At 41.0% G+C, this 15,966-nt stretch overlaps 2 protein-coding genes across 2 annotated transcripts in view; one reads left to right on the top strand and one right to left on the bottom strand.

Moving 5' to 3' along the window:
• Ndf (Nucleosome-destabilizing factor) overlaps positions 1-15,966 on the bottom strand; it is a 36,696-nt gene that overhangs the window by 20,226 nt on the left and 504 nt on the right. The window contains exons 3-7 of the mRNA XM_071703880.1: positions 14,736-14,824; positions 14,526-14,652; positions 14,118-14,219; positions 13,821-14,015; positions 11,917-12,090 (exon numbers count right to left, since the gene is read on the bottom strand). Coding sequence (XP_071559981.1) covers positions 11,917-12,090; positions 13,821-14,015; positions 14,118-14,219; positions 14,526-14,652; positions 14,736-14,824 — 687 coding nt within the window. The remainder of the gene's footprint in view (positions 1-11,916; positions 12,091-13,820; positions 14,016-14,117; positions 14,220-14,525; positions 14,653-14,735; positions 14,825-15,966) is intronic.
• Positions 415-11,551, top strand: LOC139771235 (uncharacterized). Its single transcript, XM_071703868.1, has 4 exons — positions 415-1,124; positions 1,490-3,303; positions 3,613-3,895; positions 4,212-11,551. The coding sequence occupies exons 1-4, from the start codon at positions 1,026-1,028 to the stop codon at positions 4,863-4,865; spliced, it is 2,850 nt and encodes a 949-aa protein (XP_071559969.1). The 5' UTR covers positions 415-1,025; the 3' UTR covers positions 4,866-11,551.

The raw sequence follows: 15,966 nt of genomic DNA on the forward strand, positions 1-15,966 counted from the left end.
GAAATCCCAAACTCTCACCGAGCATTCGACACAGCCGTTGCCGAGGGGGCTGCCTTCTACACAAAACCCCCTCTCTTGCTTCGTCCGTTCCTTTCGTCGAGCCGCTCTTTCAGCGGTTCTCTCTCTCTCTCTCTCTCTCTCTCTCTCTCTCTCTCTCTCTCTCTCTCTCTCTCTCTCTCTCTCTCTCTCTCTCTCTCTCTCTCTCTCTCTCTCTCTCTCTCTCTCTCTCTCTCTCTCTCTCTCTCTCTCTCTCTCTCTCTCTCTCTCTCTCTCTCTCTCTCTCCCACCCTCGGTATCACCCCCCTCTCTCTCTCGCTCACGTCCTGCTCGCTAAGAGACGTGCTGGCGAGGTCTGCGTCGGCGCCGACCGACTGGGGAGTCGGCGGTGTTGCCGGTTCGCTCGAACCGGTGCTCGCCACGAGGAGAGACCCCGCTCCGGTAGAGCCGTGGCCGGAGCTCCGTTCCATAGTCGGTTTTTGCATCTGACGCGCGGCGGGCAGACGCGGCCGGCCGCTGGGAGCGCGATATGCACGAGCGTGTCATATGACACGCGTGACAAGTGGTGCGCGGCCGCGGCGTTGCTGCACACACCAGACACGAAAACGGGGACGGTTATCGCGCGCGGCGGTAGAATAAAGAGGAGAGAAAGAAGACGAGAGAGACAAAGAAAGAGGAGTAACGGAGAGATAGAGAAAGAGAAAGGAAGGAGGTGGGATAGAGGGGAGGGGAAAAGGAACGTTCTTGCGTGCGTGCGTGCGTGAGATCATCGGTTTAACGTTCTCCATAGACCTAGACTGGATACTCTCCCACGCGTTCTCGAAGCTGCTCGAAGCTGCGACACGGTATACGATACGGTAACGGCGGGCGCAATTATGTTACCGGCGCGACGTGGCGACGGCACCGACGGACGACGACGACGACACGCCGCCCAGCATCATCACCCACGCACCGTCACCGTCGGAAGACATCTCGACGTCGTCGCGGGGCGCCGCACCGCCGGACCGCTCGCGAATAGTTAGACCTCGATGACTCCTTTCTTCACCTTTCCGCCCGTCCCTCGTTTCGTTCCACGGAGCGAAAGATTCGGAGTTGCCTGCGGGGAACACGACCGTGATTCTCGGCAGGTAGGTAGTGGAGTGGAAGGAGCGGAGAGCTCGAGTTTTTAGGGCCGCGAGCACGTGGTCGTGTGATCGATACATTTAAACTATTACCGGTAGTGTGGAGAAGAAAGAGAGAAAGAGAGAGAGAGAGAGAGAGAGAGAGAAAGAGAGAGAGAGAAAGAAAAAGTATTAGTCTATTTACGGGTAAATAAAATCTTTGTCCTTCAGTTGGTCGATAGCATAAAAAGTCGACGCCGTCGGGCAGAGAGAAAAGCGCGGTTCGTAACGGAACTGTAGTTTGAGAAAGTCCCTCGCGAGGAGAGGCGCCCCCCCCCCCCCCCGTAAGGACATGGGAGATCGCTGTACCCGTGCAAATCGTCACATTGCAGGTTTTAGGAATGCGGGTGCGGGTGGCGAGGGGAGGTGATGGTCCGCGCTTGAGGTGGTTGTTCTTTCTGGTCGCAGTGGTGACGGTGGTGCAGATCGCGGGTGCGTCTTCGGACACGCTGCCGTTGTCCTCGTCGTCGCGAGTAGAATGTCCGGATGGGTGCAAGTGCGCGGACACCGACAGCGGTGGCAGTCTGAAATGCGCGGAGCGGGACTCCTCCGACCTGGTCCTGCCGCGAGACGTCACGAGCGTGTCGCTGAGGGATGTCCGGGAGTTCGCGATCCGGGCGAGCGTCCTGGAGGGTGCCACCGGGCTGCGAAGTCTGGCCTGGTGGTCGAGCGGCGTCGAGAGGGTGGAGGCCGGCGCGTTCCGCGCCACCGCGCGCCTCGAGCGACTCGATCTAGGTGATAATCGGTTGGCCGACCTGCCGTCGGACGTCTTCCATCCACTGCAACAACTCCAGTACCTGAACCTCACCGGGAACCGGCTGGTCGCGCTGCCGCAGCAGCTGTTCCGCCATCTGAACCGCCTCCAGGAGATCCGTCTGGCGGCGAATCTGCTCTCGGTGCTGCCCTATCAGGCGTTCGCGCCCGCCAAGGAGCTCGTGCGGCTCGATCTCAGTCGTAATCGGCTGGTCTCCCTGCCGGATCACAGCTTTCAGCCGAATCGGCAGTTGCAGGAGCTGCGACTGGCCGGCAACCGGCTGACGAAGCTGCCGTCGCGGCTGTTCTCCGGCTTGGCGCAACTGAAAGTGCTCGATCTCGCCGACAACGCGATCGACGCGTTGCCGCGTGGCCTCTTCAACGACCTCACGGCTTTGGAGTACCTCGATCTCGGGGGTAATCCGATCGCGCGTCTCTCGGACACCGCGTTTCAAGGCCTCGCCAGCTTGCGATGGCTCGATCTGAGTCGTTCGCCGATCTCGTCGCTGCCCGGTGACATCTGGCGACCTGTCAGCAGGCTGAGGACCCTCCTGCTATCCGGGACCAAACTGGAGAACCTTCGGAACAAGAATCTGGCCGGTCTTGCCGAGTTGGAGAACCTGGAAATCACGAACGGCACGTTACGGGAGATCGGCCAATTGACTCTGAACGAGACCCCGTCCCTGCGTAAAATCGACTTGCGTGACAACGACTTGACTTTCCTGCCGGCGAACGTGGCGAATCTACCGTTCCTGGACGAGCTGCACTTGCAGGGCAACTCGTGGGCCTGCGACTGTCGTATGTTTTGGTTCGTCAAGTGGGCGGAGAGCAGGGCACATCTGCGTGCGGCTTTCCAGAGCGGGCTCAAGTGCGGCCACGAAAGGGGCACCGTGGACATCCTGCAGACGTTGCGCTACCTCGAATGCAGTCCGCCGATTCTCGTGCGGACTACCAAAACGCAGCAATATCTCCTTCTGAGTTCGGTGCTGTTGGAATGCGAGTTCAGCGGCAATCCCGCGCCCTCCTTGACCTGGGTGACCCCGAGCGGTCTGGTGCTCCATTGGGTGCCGGATCCAACCTTCCCCGACGCCTTCGTCGAACATCCGAAGGTGCACAGCTGGCTGACGGGTCGGCCAGTCGTCAACGATAACCGCATTAGCGTCCTGGAGAACGGCTCTCTTTACATCGCGACGCTGTTGCGGCAAGATGTGGGCAAGTACAAGTGCACGGCGGTCAACCCGATTGCCAATGAGACCGTCTACATAACGCTGCAAATGGATCCGGTTACCTTGCACAATATCAAGATCTTTAGCATCCTCGTCGGCGCGATTTGCGCCGTGACGTTTCTTCTGATGACGTTAGCGTTGCAACTGCTGCGATACATCTTCGTGAGGTGAGTATCCATACCGCAACACGTAGAATTAATATTAAGGATACCCGCTGTAATCTTCTTGTATGCCGTATATACACCTTGGGATTGTGTCAAAATATCATACGTATACGTCCATATTGTTGGTCAATAGAGCCGTTAACAGTTCGAGTGACAGTAACCGTCAAGAGCGTCAACTTTGATGAGTAGAGCGAGCAAGTCAGCGGAAGGTCAGGACGCGATCGATAACTCCACCTGACGATTCCGACGACTTTCTATATTCTTTTCGCAACCCCCTCGTTAACGTTTCTCCCCCACACGAATCTCCCGCAGGTGCGGATGCATCAGGTGGTGCCTGTGCTGCAGACGCGTGGGCGTGACGCCACGGGCTAAGCAGATCTACCAGATGCTCGACAACATCGAGCAGTACAAGAGTCAGCAGCTCGAAAGACTGAGGGAGAACTACACGCAGCAGGTACACAGAATTAAGGACAATTGCGTTCAGCAAGTGGAATGGATCCGCGACAGCTACGAGGGTCAAATACAGCACATACGAGACATACGGGACTACGGTACCACTCACCTGACCGCGCTGAGAGATCAGTACTACGATCAGGTACGATACACCGTGAGAATTCTACGCCGCGAAATTGTGTTCGTCATAATTGACTCAATTTCTGTTGTCATCGTATTCGCTTTTTATCTGATCTACGTAATCTGTTTACAACGCGCAAAGTTGTTACGTGCGAAGTAATAAAAAGTTTATTAGACACATCACTGCGCACAAGTCGCTTTTCGACATTGGCGAAACGATTCTCCGTCGAGAGAAAACAAACATAACGAGGCCAAACAAATAACGAGATAACGCGAGATATCGTCGCGTATACAATAGATACGCATCTAGCCGCGTCTATTTTGTTACTCTTTCGCAGGTGAAAAGAGTGCGGGACTATTCCACCAGCCAGCTGAACTGGGTGCGCGAGAATTACGTCTTCCAACGGAACAAGATCCGCAAGTTCAGCGCCCATCAGGTGTTGCGGTTACGCGAGAGTTACAAGTACCAGCAACAGACGCTGTCCAAGGTGCTGGAGAACCTGCCCAATTTGTACTTCGATAATTGCCGGAGCGGCTCGTGTGGCAAGAGCGACTCCATGGTATTCGATCCTACCAAGGACGACTTCGAGGGTATGAACACCTATTTCAAGGCGAAGATCGACGATCTGGTGGCGGGAGCGAGTCTGGAGGACGTCAACAGCGAGTATTACACGCCGACCGAGCTATCGTCGACCAGCCCGCAAGGCCAGAACCCGATGGAAGGTATTCATATCAATTACATCGAGGAAAGCGGCCCACCGCCGCCTCTGGGACCGCCTACAGTGTTCCCTGCTTCGGTGGTACTGCAATGTATCGACGAATACGGCAGCACACTGTCCGCATACAAGAACAACGAGCATGACAAGCCGATCTTCAAAGGCTCCAACGGTACAGTCTTGGCTAAGGAGCCCCGGAGAAAGACACCGGAAGTCTTGGGGCTTTTAGCACCTAGCAACAGTCTACCTGATCTTCCACGCGAGACTAAACTCTAGCCGACAGAAATTAAAGCGCGTTAAAGTGGCCAAGAATGGGTTCCTACTATCATTTAAGTTATCAGAAACATAAGGGGGAAGAGATTGTTCTCGGACAATCAACGGCAGCGGAGCGTAATGGAAGGATCATCGCCATCCTGCGTCTGATAAGTAGGAATCGCGTCTTCGATATCGAGGAGATCGCTTGAAGCTTCTTCCGCTTTTGATTATACAACTGATTCGAGGAGAGTGCCCTAGAAAAGACAGTTCGAGAAAAACTCGTGTCAGTGCCAAGAAACGGGAGATCCTTCCTCTGTCGAGATCGCAAGGAAAAGTGTGTGCGTGTGCTAATCTAGGAGAACAAAAACAAATTAACGGGCAGTTTCCAAGGATTCTCTTGATATGGTCGACCTTGCAACCTGTCCGTCTCTCGTTAAGCAACGTGTGCTTTTTCATCAGTGTCATCGTTTTTGGATGACTACCATCATCCGAGAGAATAAAGAGAAAGACGCGAATTGCATTTCGCGTCCTCGTCAACTCGGCTGTAAATTTAATTTCCTTTTAAAAGCGGGACGAGGAAGAAATGTAACTTCGTCTAGTTGTCAATTCCATGAGTCTTGAGGTTGCGATTTCCGTAAGGAATCATTCTCAATCCTTCCTGTAAATAGGCGTGAAACTTTTATGCATCAGTGATACCGCGAGAAAAAGTCGGATTATCCTCTCATTGCGAAAGACTGAGGCGGCGAGATCGACACGCCAGCAATCGTCCGTTTGTTTTTCGTCTTCTTCGTCTCGATTTTCTCGTGAATAAAAAGCGGCGAAAAACATCAGCGTTCGATCGTGCTCGCGTCCTTTCTTTTCTTCTTTTTTTTTTCTTTTTTTAACCGCTTGTGTTTAGCGCAGTAGGTTACATATTGTTCGAGACATAGAAGTATATGCCTATCGAAGAAAGAAAAAAAGGAAACATACCAGAAAATAACCAACGTACGTACTTAATTTTTTAATCATTACAGCAATACATCTCCAACCAGTCGGGCTTATCATTCGCGCGAAAAATAATTAAAGGGAGAGGAAATTGTAATAAAGAAAAATTATATTGGCTGTTAGATCTTTCGACCTAAGGCAGCGTTTCAGAGAAAGAAAATTGTATGTACGGATTTAGTTGCAACCAAGTTGCTCTTATACAAATTTTACAAGATGCGCCCCTTTGTTGAATAAATCCTGACGAATCGTCGCCAAGCATCTGTCTTAATCCCTTATCCAAATTCCATCTCGTGTTCAAACTTTGCAGAATATATTGAAAACTTAATTCATTCTTTTTTTTTTAAGACATACGTGCTAAATAGAAAATCAAGAACTATCAACCGTGCTAATTAGCTCATTGCTAATTAGTGAAGTTGCTAACTGTAAAAAATTCAATTAACGCGGACTTTAATCATCGAGAGAACATCTTCGCAATATATTTATCATTTAGTAATCGAGTTGGAAAGATGAGAGCGACGATTGAAAGAGAATAAGAACAGTTAGAATAATCTATAATTTGTCCGATTTAAATCTTTAACGGATTGTACAAAAAAAACAAAAATTTCAGCTCCAAATTCTGTAAAAAATTTAATAGTAAACCTTCGAAACATAAAATAATAATTTCAAAATAAGTAAAAATGTACTAATTATTTTTATAGTGTAAGAAAAGTTTTATTTTATATATTTTTTTAACCAGAGATTGCCCTAGAAAGAATTAATATCGAACTAATTTCTTATGTAGAACTTGACTTCTTTTATTTCATATTCTTATCAAATCTAGATTTTATTAGATTTAAATTCACAGCGCAATTACAGGGGAAAATAATTCTGTTCATGAAAAGTGGCTTTATATATAAGTGATTAATTTAGAATTATTTCATGAAAATAATTTCTTAGAATTTTATGATATAAAAGAAGTTGATTAAAAACAATAATTATAGTCAACAAATTAGACGTTTGTTTTAAATGATATATACGAATATACCTCATGATAATATTAATTTTTCTAATGGATGTAAAAGGTAATTTATAGTTAAAATCTTGAGATCTTTAAATTTAGATATTTATGGACTTGGTTCACTTTGGAATTCATAAATCGTCTCGATCGGATCGTCAAGAATGCAATACTTTCGAGTTGGAAAAATCACGTGATAAAAGGACACGCGCGTACCGATTATCTAAATATTCTAAATAACTGCTGCCGATGCAGAAATGACTGAGTCACCACGATACCAATGGAACGAAACAGAATAAGGAAAATAATCGCGGCCAGGAGAGCGTTGTCGTTATTTTTGGATCGCGTCAGCGAGAGAGATAAAATGTTATCATGCTTCCTCCGTTAGACGGAGGGGGAAGCCGCGCACGGGATACGCAAGACGAAGCAGAACCATGGTGGAAAGCATGTAGTCGGTCTCGGTATCGTGGTGAGATCGTAAGGGGAATCCTATTCTATGTCGAGAGAAACCTGTCCGGGCTAAATCCGAAGAAGTGGGAATCGATAAGTTGTCATAAACTCGAATTTGATGAAGCTGGAGTGAATGTTTCCTCAGTGAAAAGTTGAAGCATAATTATGAAGTCTCCAAATTTGTTTTTCAATATAATTAATCGGCGTAGTCCATCATAAAGCAACCAAATGCATTATTTTCCACGTTATTCATGTCTCGCAAATTGGTAGACTCTACGAATCAATCAGAAAACTTTTTAATAAATATATACATATGTAAGTGATAAAAAAATATTTGCTATTGTCAGAATTCAAACTTGCGTCATGTAATTTTACATAGTAATATATTTTTAAATAAATTAATTGGTAAAAATAGATGATTTTCAATATAAATAATCGTTTAATGGTATTTCAAATCTTAATTTAACATAAATCAATTAAAAATTTATATTAAAATTGATAACTCGTCATCAGAACCATCAGTTTTGTGAATGTCGAGTTCTGCTTGCTATGTGAATATGTTGCAATATTATAACATTTATAACGCAAATCTATAATTACCGTGGTGTTTCTCACGGCTTTCACAGCAATGCAAACATATAAAAATATTACGCGAACAGCTTCTGGCTTCTGACTGAAACACGTAAAAATATGTAAGAACACGTATGAACATGGTAAGAATTTGAAATGCGAAGTCGTAAGAGCAAACTAGACGTTGTCGAATTTCATTATACGTTGCTAAATAAAAAAAATATATTATTTCAGTCAGATGTAAAGCAATTTCTAATATATATCTAAATCAAAAATGCAAAATGTAATATCTATTTCAACAGAAATTGAATCCTCATTCCACAAAAAGATCTTTATTTCAAAAATATCAAAATTGAATTTTTATTTATATAATATCTTATATAAAATTTTTATACATAAAAATTGTTAATTAAATAAGAGTTTCTTAATAATATTCATTTTAAAAGGATTAATTAAATTTCACATGGGAAACCTAATCATTACACATAAACATTAGATACATATAACCGCCGAGATTATTTTGGAATATTTCAGAGTTTAATAGAGAAGTTCATTCAAGCTTTTACTAAGAAACATCTCCGTATTCATCAAAACATTTTTTTGACTGCTGATTCCCTACTTTTTAGATACACCTGGCATTTCGCCATAGACTAATCGGGATGGTAGCACTATACAAGTAGCATAATCGATCAACCTAATTGTAGCCGGTCTCATAAATCTCGTCGATACTCGCGTGCGCTAGTTCAGATAAAGGTTGTTTTCGCTCTAATTTACGTAGAATTATTGGTAGTAACTACAAACAAGATTATACACTTTGTAATTATAAACACGATTCGCAACTTTATTAAGAATTTAGACAAATTGATATTTAATATTATTTTTCATTTGCTAACGAGCTTTATTTCGAAATCAGATTCACCAAAGGCAGTACTTGTGTATTACCAGTTTTGGTGTATCACAAATGATATAAAATAGATCAGGCGGCAAACGTTAGAAGATATCATTTGTAATTCACCGAAAGTGGCACAATTGAGTAAGTAATGGTAGTCTCTGATAACGCTGTCCCAAATAATTCTGTCGGTATCTTTGTCGAGGTTTTTGGTAAAGTCGTAAGTCAATTTACAATTACTCTCTATTTAAAATCCTCTTATCCCTCCCTCCTACATATATATTATCTCGATAGTCCTATCATTCTGTTACCGAACTATCTAATTAGTTCGATGAAAAAAAAAACGAAAAGGACCTTTGATGTAATATCTCTAGAAGAGCAAATAAAAGTCGAGCTCTATAGGCATCGATATAAAAGTCCACGTCAATATAATTGGCTTCTCTAATGCTTGTCAAATCTATCGATCCGCTGTGAATCCATCTTGGCGATAAATTAATTAAAAAAAAAAACATCAGAAAAATATCCGTATCGCAACGAGGGCACCCATTATCATTCCGATTAAAAATAAAACAATTTATTAACACATTTATGTCACCGGTGGTTTAACTTTTATTGGCTCTTCTATTACAGAGCAATTCGATTGCTCTTTTGCGTTCAATACCATCGAAGGAACCACTATTGCGCGCAAATGTAATCAACCTCGAAAGTATTTGAAATTAATGTTCAATTAATAATCGTCACTTTAATATAAGTTTGATGATTATTATTTGAAATCAGTTTCTAATCTTTTCATATCCATGAACGCTCGACTACGGATAGATCAATATTGTTTCGTAGTCCCTTCATGTTACGTTATTCTGCGATTTAACATTATTATATAAATACTTGGAAGAATGTAAGAGGATTATCTATTACGCCGTTCCAGAACGTTCCTGGGAACGACAGAATGATGAAAACTGGAAATCTATTACGCTTAGAGAATAGTTTAAACTTTAACTAGAGCTACTTCTCGTCGCGGCACATCGAATCTTAGACGAGAAAGTCTTTTCTCTGTTCCTTGGTATGTCGAATGCTCGTACTTATGCTTCCAGCATGTATATTTTTTATACGACGTCATTTTTAAACCGCGAAGCCTTAACAGAGAGGGGTAACGCATGTGCGGGGCGTGTAAATTAAAATTAATGATGCAAGAAAAACCGCTGTCGGTGACACTGATTGAGGCGTGTAAAAATTAAAGTAATTGAATCGCGCGTAGATGCTTTCCAGAAATGACTTCTCGTTCCAGTATGTTATATCGACAGCGGCATAATTATTGTTAAATGCAAGTAAGCGGTGAGATTAATAGTTCTCGAAAAGAATTAAGACGTTGCTTGAATAAAATTAAAATTTAAATCTATTCGTTGATTGAATATTTCGTCGATCAAATATCTCCACATAAAATGCATAAATTTTTGCATTACTTTCTCTTAATTTTACAAATATAAAGCGATGGAAGAGGAGGCTTTATCGTTATTTTTCTTAAAAACCGGAAACGTGTTAGTGTATTAAAAATTAATTATGCCACTGTAAATCGAATATTTTATCATAGATAATAAATAATAGAATTTATTCCATCTATGACTTCGCGAGCAACATTCTCTCTCATCGGAATTAAATAATGTAAAAAAATAATTTTGTAGCGAAAATTTATATATTGTATTGTAGAATTATATAGAAATGTGTATCTTTAGTGACGTGACACACAGTGAGAGGAACTTCATTTTCTTAATATGCAAGAGATGTCCTGAGTCTATCGACCGTACGTTTGGACATCCGGTGTAACATTATCTAACGAGTCTTTTAAACGCTGTGATTTGTAAACTTTCTAAGGATATATATCGCAATGTAAATTGATGTAGAACAGAGTTTGCAATAATATTATCCAGTAAGTTTATTGGATGTACAATAATAAATTGCACAAGTCGCGCTCAATAGAGAAGTTTCTTTTCTTTGGAGCGGACTACGAAAGTAATAATCACTCCGAGTACGTAATTATACTCGTTTGTATAGATTTTAATTATTTGCAACAATACTGAAAATAAATTATGTATAATCAAAGTAAAAAAAACTTTAGCAAGTGTTCCACGAAGTGATGTTTGCCAGTCACTTGAATTTATTAAAAAATATCGACTATTGTACCACACGTAGCTACTTGCGTTACAATTCAACTTTGGAAACCGGGTACCAAAGAAGGAAAGTCTGACGCGCAAACTCTTTTTTACGCTGAAGCGCAGTTTTCATATTATCGAGGCTGTCATTGATTTTGACGATCGTTAAAATGACCAAAGCAATTCTTACGGTGATCTCCGCAGAAAGTTATCTGACACCGTTCATATAACTTGCCAAGAGTAACCTTTTAAAATTTAATACTTAAAAGTATCTTGTCGAGTTTCCCGTTGGTGATCTCTTATTCTTCTGTCCGAGATACTCTAACGGATGTATTAAAAGAAAAACTATTTTGGCGAATAACTGCGACGGTATAAACTGTCATTTCCTACGACGTAAACTTGCGGGTTGCAGATCAAGCAACACAAAAAAAAACGATCTATATGTGCTATTCGAGCAATCATGTTGGAAAGTTAGGAGATACCGTACGGTTAAATCGCTTTAATGTTCCGACCGAGCGATGTAAAAGATCTAAAGCCATTTGTAATGAAGCGACTAGTTCGCCTTTGTAAAAATAATCCTAAGTTATTTCTCCCGACCGAGATGATGACGTCGGCGAATCTGCTCAACTTCTACCATAGTTCTCAAAGTTAATAAATCTCATTGTTTATTGTGGTACTCTTGGTTTCCTTCAACAACCCTCTTTCGCACATAACGACTTGTAGCACGTAATTATTTATCAAAATGTAACATACCACATTTAAAAATTGCTCAGGCAAACATAATTAATTACAACAAAGTATAACTCCGTAATCGATAAAAAATTATATATATATGTATGTTATCCAACGCGTATTAATCCATACTATCGTTGCATTAATTCTTTTTTAATGGTAAATATACAACTACTTCAAGATTTTCATTGTTTAATTAATAATAAAATTTTTATCAGAATTTAATTATAATACACTGTATTCGCCATTGGCAGAAATCTTTCGCAATCTACAGAAAAAAAAAAGAAAAGAAATATCGGTACATACCTTTTCCTGCGTTCGATTCCACACGATCACACTATGACCACTGTTGATCAAGTTTTTCACGATACCACTGCCCATAATGCCGAGTCCAAGAAAACCAAATTTCAGATTTGACGGAAGGATATTCTTCTCCTTGAGAGTTTGCGACATCGTTTCGACGTCTAAGGGCGGCGTAATCTGCGGAACAAAGTAAAGGAATGTTACGGGAAAGGAATAATACGCAGCTAATTCTGATACTTTCTTTGTAAAGAGGAATAACTTTACGAATTCTACATTTTTCCTTAAATGTATCTTTTTTCGATAATAAATGTTCTTTCTATAATAGACGATTTAATTAATCCAAATCTTCAAATTGTCAATAGATTGTAGGTAAGTTGAACTAAAACTATAATGATTACAGTGTAATCTATCAGAGATAAAAAATAAATTTAATTCCTTGATTTTCTAACAAACTAATTTAAAAAAATTAATGTAATTATTTTTATTAATTTCTAGCAAAAAAAATTAGTAACAAAATCTTATTGTAATTTTAGTTGCATTTTAAATTCATTTTAATAGAATTTATTCATTTTAATAGAATTCATTTTAATAGAATTTTTATTAAATTCTTTAATGTTATTATATAGAATATTTGCACTAAAAATAAAAAATTATTAAAAATTTTTGAAAAATTTCGATGAATAAATATACGTTTTAAAGGGAAATCTGCAATTGGGAAAAGATGTAGGATATCTTTTTAAGATATCCTACATAAAGGATGTCCCGAAATTGACTTTAAAGTATCAATCATTAAGTATAATTAAAGTATCAACTATTAAGCTGTAAATATTTAAAAAAGAATCTTTCTTTTAGATAAGATTCTGACATGCATAAAATTTACCTCATTTTTATTTTATAGTAGATTTAGGTGAACAAAAGCATAATAAATATAATAAAAATATTAATAAATAAATAAATAATATATTAATAATATAACAGCAAAAATTTCTCAAATTAGAAATACTTTAGAAATTAGAATTAGATGGATTATTGAGAGTATCAAAAAATATTTAAAAAAATTAGATAGATTCTTGAAAGTATCAAAGGGCACTAAGAAAAATTAGATGCATCTTTGAAAGTGTTAAAAAGTATTAAGAAGAATTAGATGGATCCTTGACTGTTTGCGGTTCGCAGATTGCGCCTATAGATAAATCCTGTCCTGAGAATATAATTAAACATAATTCCGATAGTGTTCATTTAAATACAAAATTAAATCTTAATTCTTCAGATTTTTTAAGACATTCTTATAATTGTAATTTTTTAATATTTCACATCAATGCTAAGGTTATGGAACCAACAGGTGGTAACGGGATCGCCATATGCCTAACTACGGTACTGGGGTGCAGCGTCCTCGTGTACGTGTACATGTGTGTCTGTGTGAGTGTGTAGACATTTCGCGCGTGTGTACTAACTTGATTCTTGATCTTATGGTAACATAATGTGCACGAATATTAAATGAACGAAACTTGAGCTCAAAGGGTTTTACATTTTAGCGCTAAATGCGCGATATAGAACTCCAATGTTCAGGAACAAACTTGTATTTTTTATGTGTATCAAAATATTGTGCACTTAATATATAGGTAGGATGACACATGGTTTTGTGTATTATTAGCGATCGACTTATAGTTGATCCCGAGTTCGATTTTATAACAGGTTGAAAAATTAAGGATTGTAAATGAAGGAGGCGATGGTACAAGATGGTAACCCGTTTTGGGAACCTATATTTCAATATTGAAATCAGGTTTATGTCGCCTAATAGTGTCATCATTAAATGATCATTTATTGTCTATCGGCTGGACCTTAATCGTGTTAATAATAACCAAGACAGGGTAAATAAATCTTTTAGACCAATGAAAAAGATTACTTACAGGTCTGGCGATATTTGCCGGTCTGTTTAGAAGTGAGCCCGTTTTTCTAGCCGGAGTAGAATGATTCATAGTAGGACTGACACTGCCCACTCTGTTGCTATTGCTGGTACTTGATTCCCTACGCTGCTTTTTAGCCGGTCGACGATCACCCGTACCGCTGTCGCTTAGACGCTTGGTGGTTTTGGTAGTAGCCTCCTGTAGCAACAGTTTCTCAGTTTGCATGTATAATATAAAACGCAATTAAAAAACATTTTTAACAGTTGCTGCTGACAAATGGAAGATAGATTCACTGCTAACCTTACGCGGCTTTGGCGTTTTGACAACAGATTTCTTCTCGGGTACAGGTTCTTCTTTAAGTCTGTCGAACAAGGAATCCGGATCCAAGCCATCCTCGAATACCTGGTGCATCAATACAGAAGATTTAATCATTTTCAATGTAATCAATGTCTAACTCAATAACAAAATATGGACTTTATTTTTTATTTTATATTTAGCTTTCATTTTTAGATCAGTCCTATATAGACATAAAATGTGTCACTAATTTTCTTCTAATATTCAGTTAAATTAATAGATAATATAGTTGTTAGAATATTATTTCAATATAACTACTTTATTAATATTATATTAAATTATCTTAATTATCTTAATGTATCCACAGATACATTAAGCATAGATAGTTATCAAAGACATGAAAATCTTGTTTACCTCTCCTTTGGCGATAAATTCTTCTATAGCTTCCACTGCATCTTTGAACGCGCCAGATTTGCTAGATTTTACTAAAGTATCCTTATACTCCTGATAGGGTTTAATGTTGGATTCCTCTATCCATGCGCTACAAAAGTAAGACATTGTCGAGGATCATAAATCATAGTAACGTTCCATGAATAAGATAAACGATCCATAAGTAGAACTTACTAATTGTTTGTCCCAAAGAAGAAGATACACTGTACTGGCCCCTTTTTAGTGTTCGCAGGCTTCTTCAAGTCCTTTGAAGGAACCGACACCTTTGCATGCCATTATATGAAATTAATATATATAACCTATACAGCACTAACAAGAATAATTGCAACATTTATTTTCTCATGTACATCTCGAATTCCAATTTAATTTACAAAATCCACTTGGGAAGCAATTTCATCAACAATAATATCAAACAAAATAAAAAGCAGATGTTTGCCAGAAGATGACATTAACAAAGGATTTTACATGCGACACAATTATCTCATTTACAAATCGTCAACTGTAAACTTTTAGCGTATTTTTCAGCGTATTTTTATGATTTAAAAAATGCAGAAAAATACACATTAAAAATAAATTTCATCAAATAACATTTTTGTTCAATAATTCGTCGTCTGTACACGTTTTACAATTACGTTCTTTTCCTTCATACTAGGACGAAATTTTTCGAGCTGTCATATTCATAAATCACCCTCGGTCCCCGATCTTCGTACGGCCCTGCCGGCGGTTGCCGCGTAAACGCACTTGAAGGAACTGCGAGCTATCCACATTTCCTACTCTATTCCTCCCCCCCTTCTTCTCCCGCAAGATTGAATACATGTCCATGGGCGGTATTCATTTAATCCGATCTTTTATTCAAGATCGTTTTAAATCGGATTACGAACGATCTCAAAGCACCGTCCGACCGGTGAAAAACTGTACGGCATTTCATCGTTTTTAAGACAATCTTGAATATGAAAATTGACCATGGATACCGACCTATCTCGCTTCGAACGTCGAAAAATGCGTCGGTGACAACCTCGGAGTGTCGAGGCGTAATCGCGGCCGCTCGCCCGGCATGCCGCTGACGTCACGCGCGTTTCCGCCAATCGGAAACGGGGAGACGGATTACGCGGGACAAATTCTAAAGTCTCGACGACTCAGCGGATCGCGGCACTGGGCGCGCGTTCGAGATTTCCCTCCTGAGAAATTTCGAAACCGCCGCGGAGCGGGGAACGAGGGGGGGGGGGAGGGAGCTCGCCGAGGCGAGAGAGCGGGAGGACTCGCGATCGCAATCGGGGGATTTAGGTTATAAGCCCGCCGCGGATTGCGCGCCAATTTGAATTCGAAGGTCCGGGTGTGGCGGGAGGTAGCGCCGCGCCGCCTCCGGAGACGGCGCAACGCGGCGCGATCTCCGGCGCGGTGTACG

Source organism: Temnothorax nylanderi, unplaced genomic scaffold (assembly GCF_030848795.1).
Source record: "Temnothorax nylanderi isolate EJ_2023f unplaced genomic scaffold, tnyl_v1.0 TNYL_tig0003_pilon, whole genome shotgun sequence".
Lineage (NCBI taxonomy): Eukaryota > Metazoa > Arthropoda > Insecta > Hymenoptera > Formicidae > Temnothorax > Temnothorax nylanderi.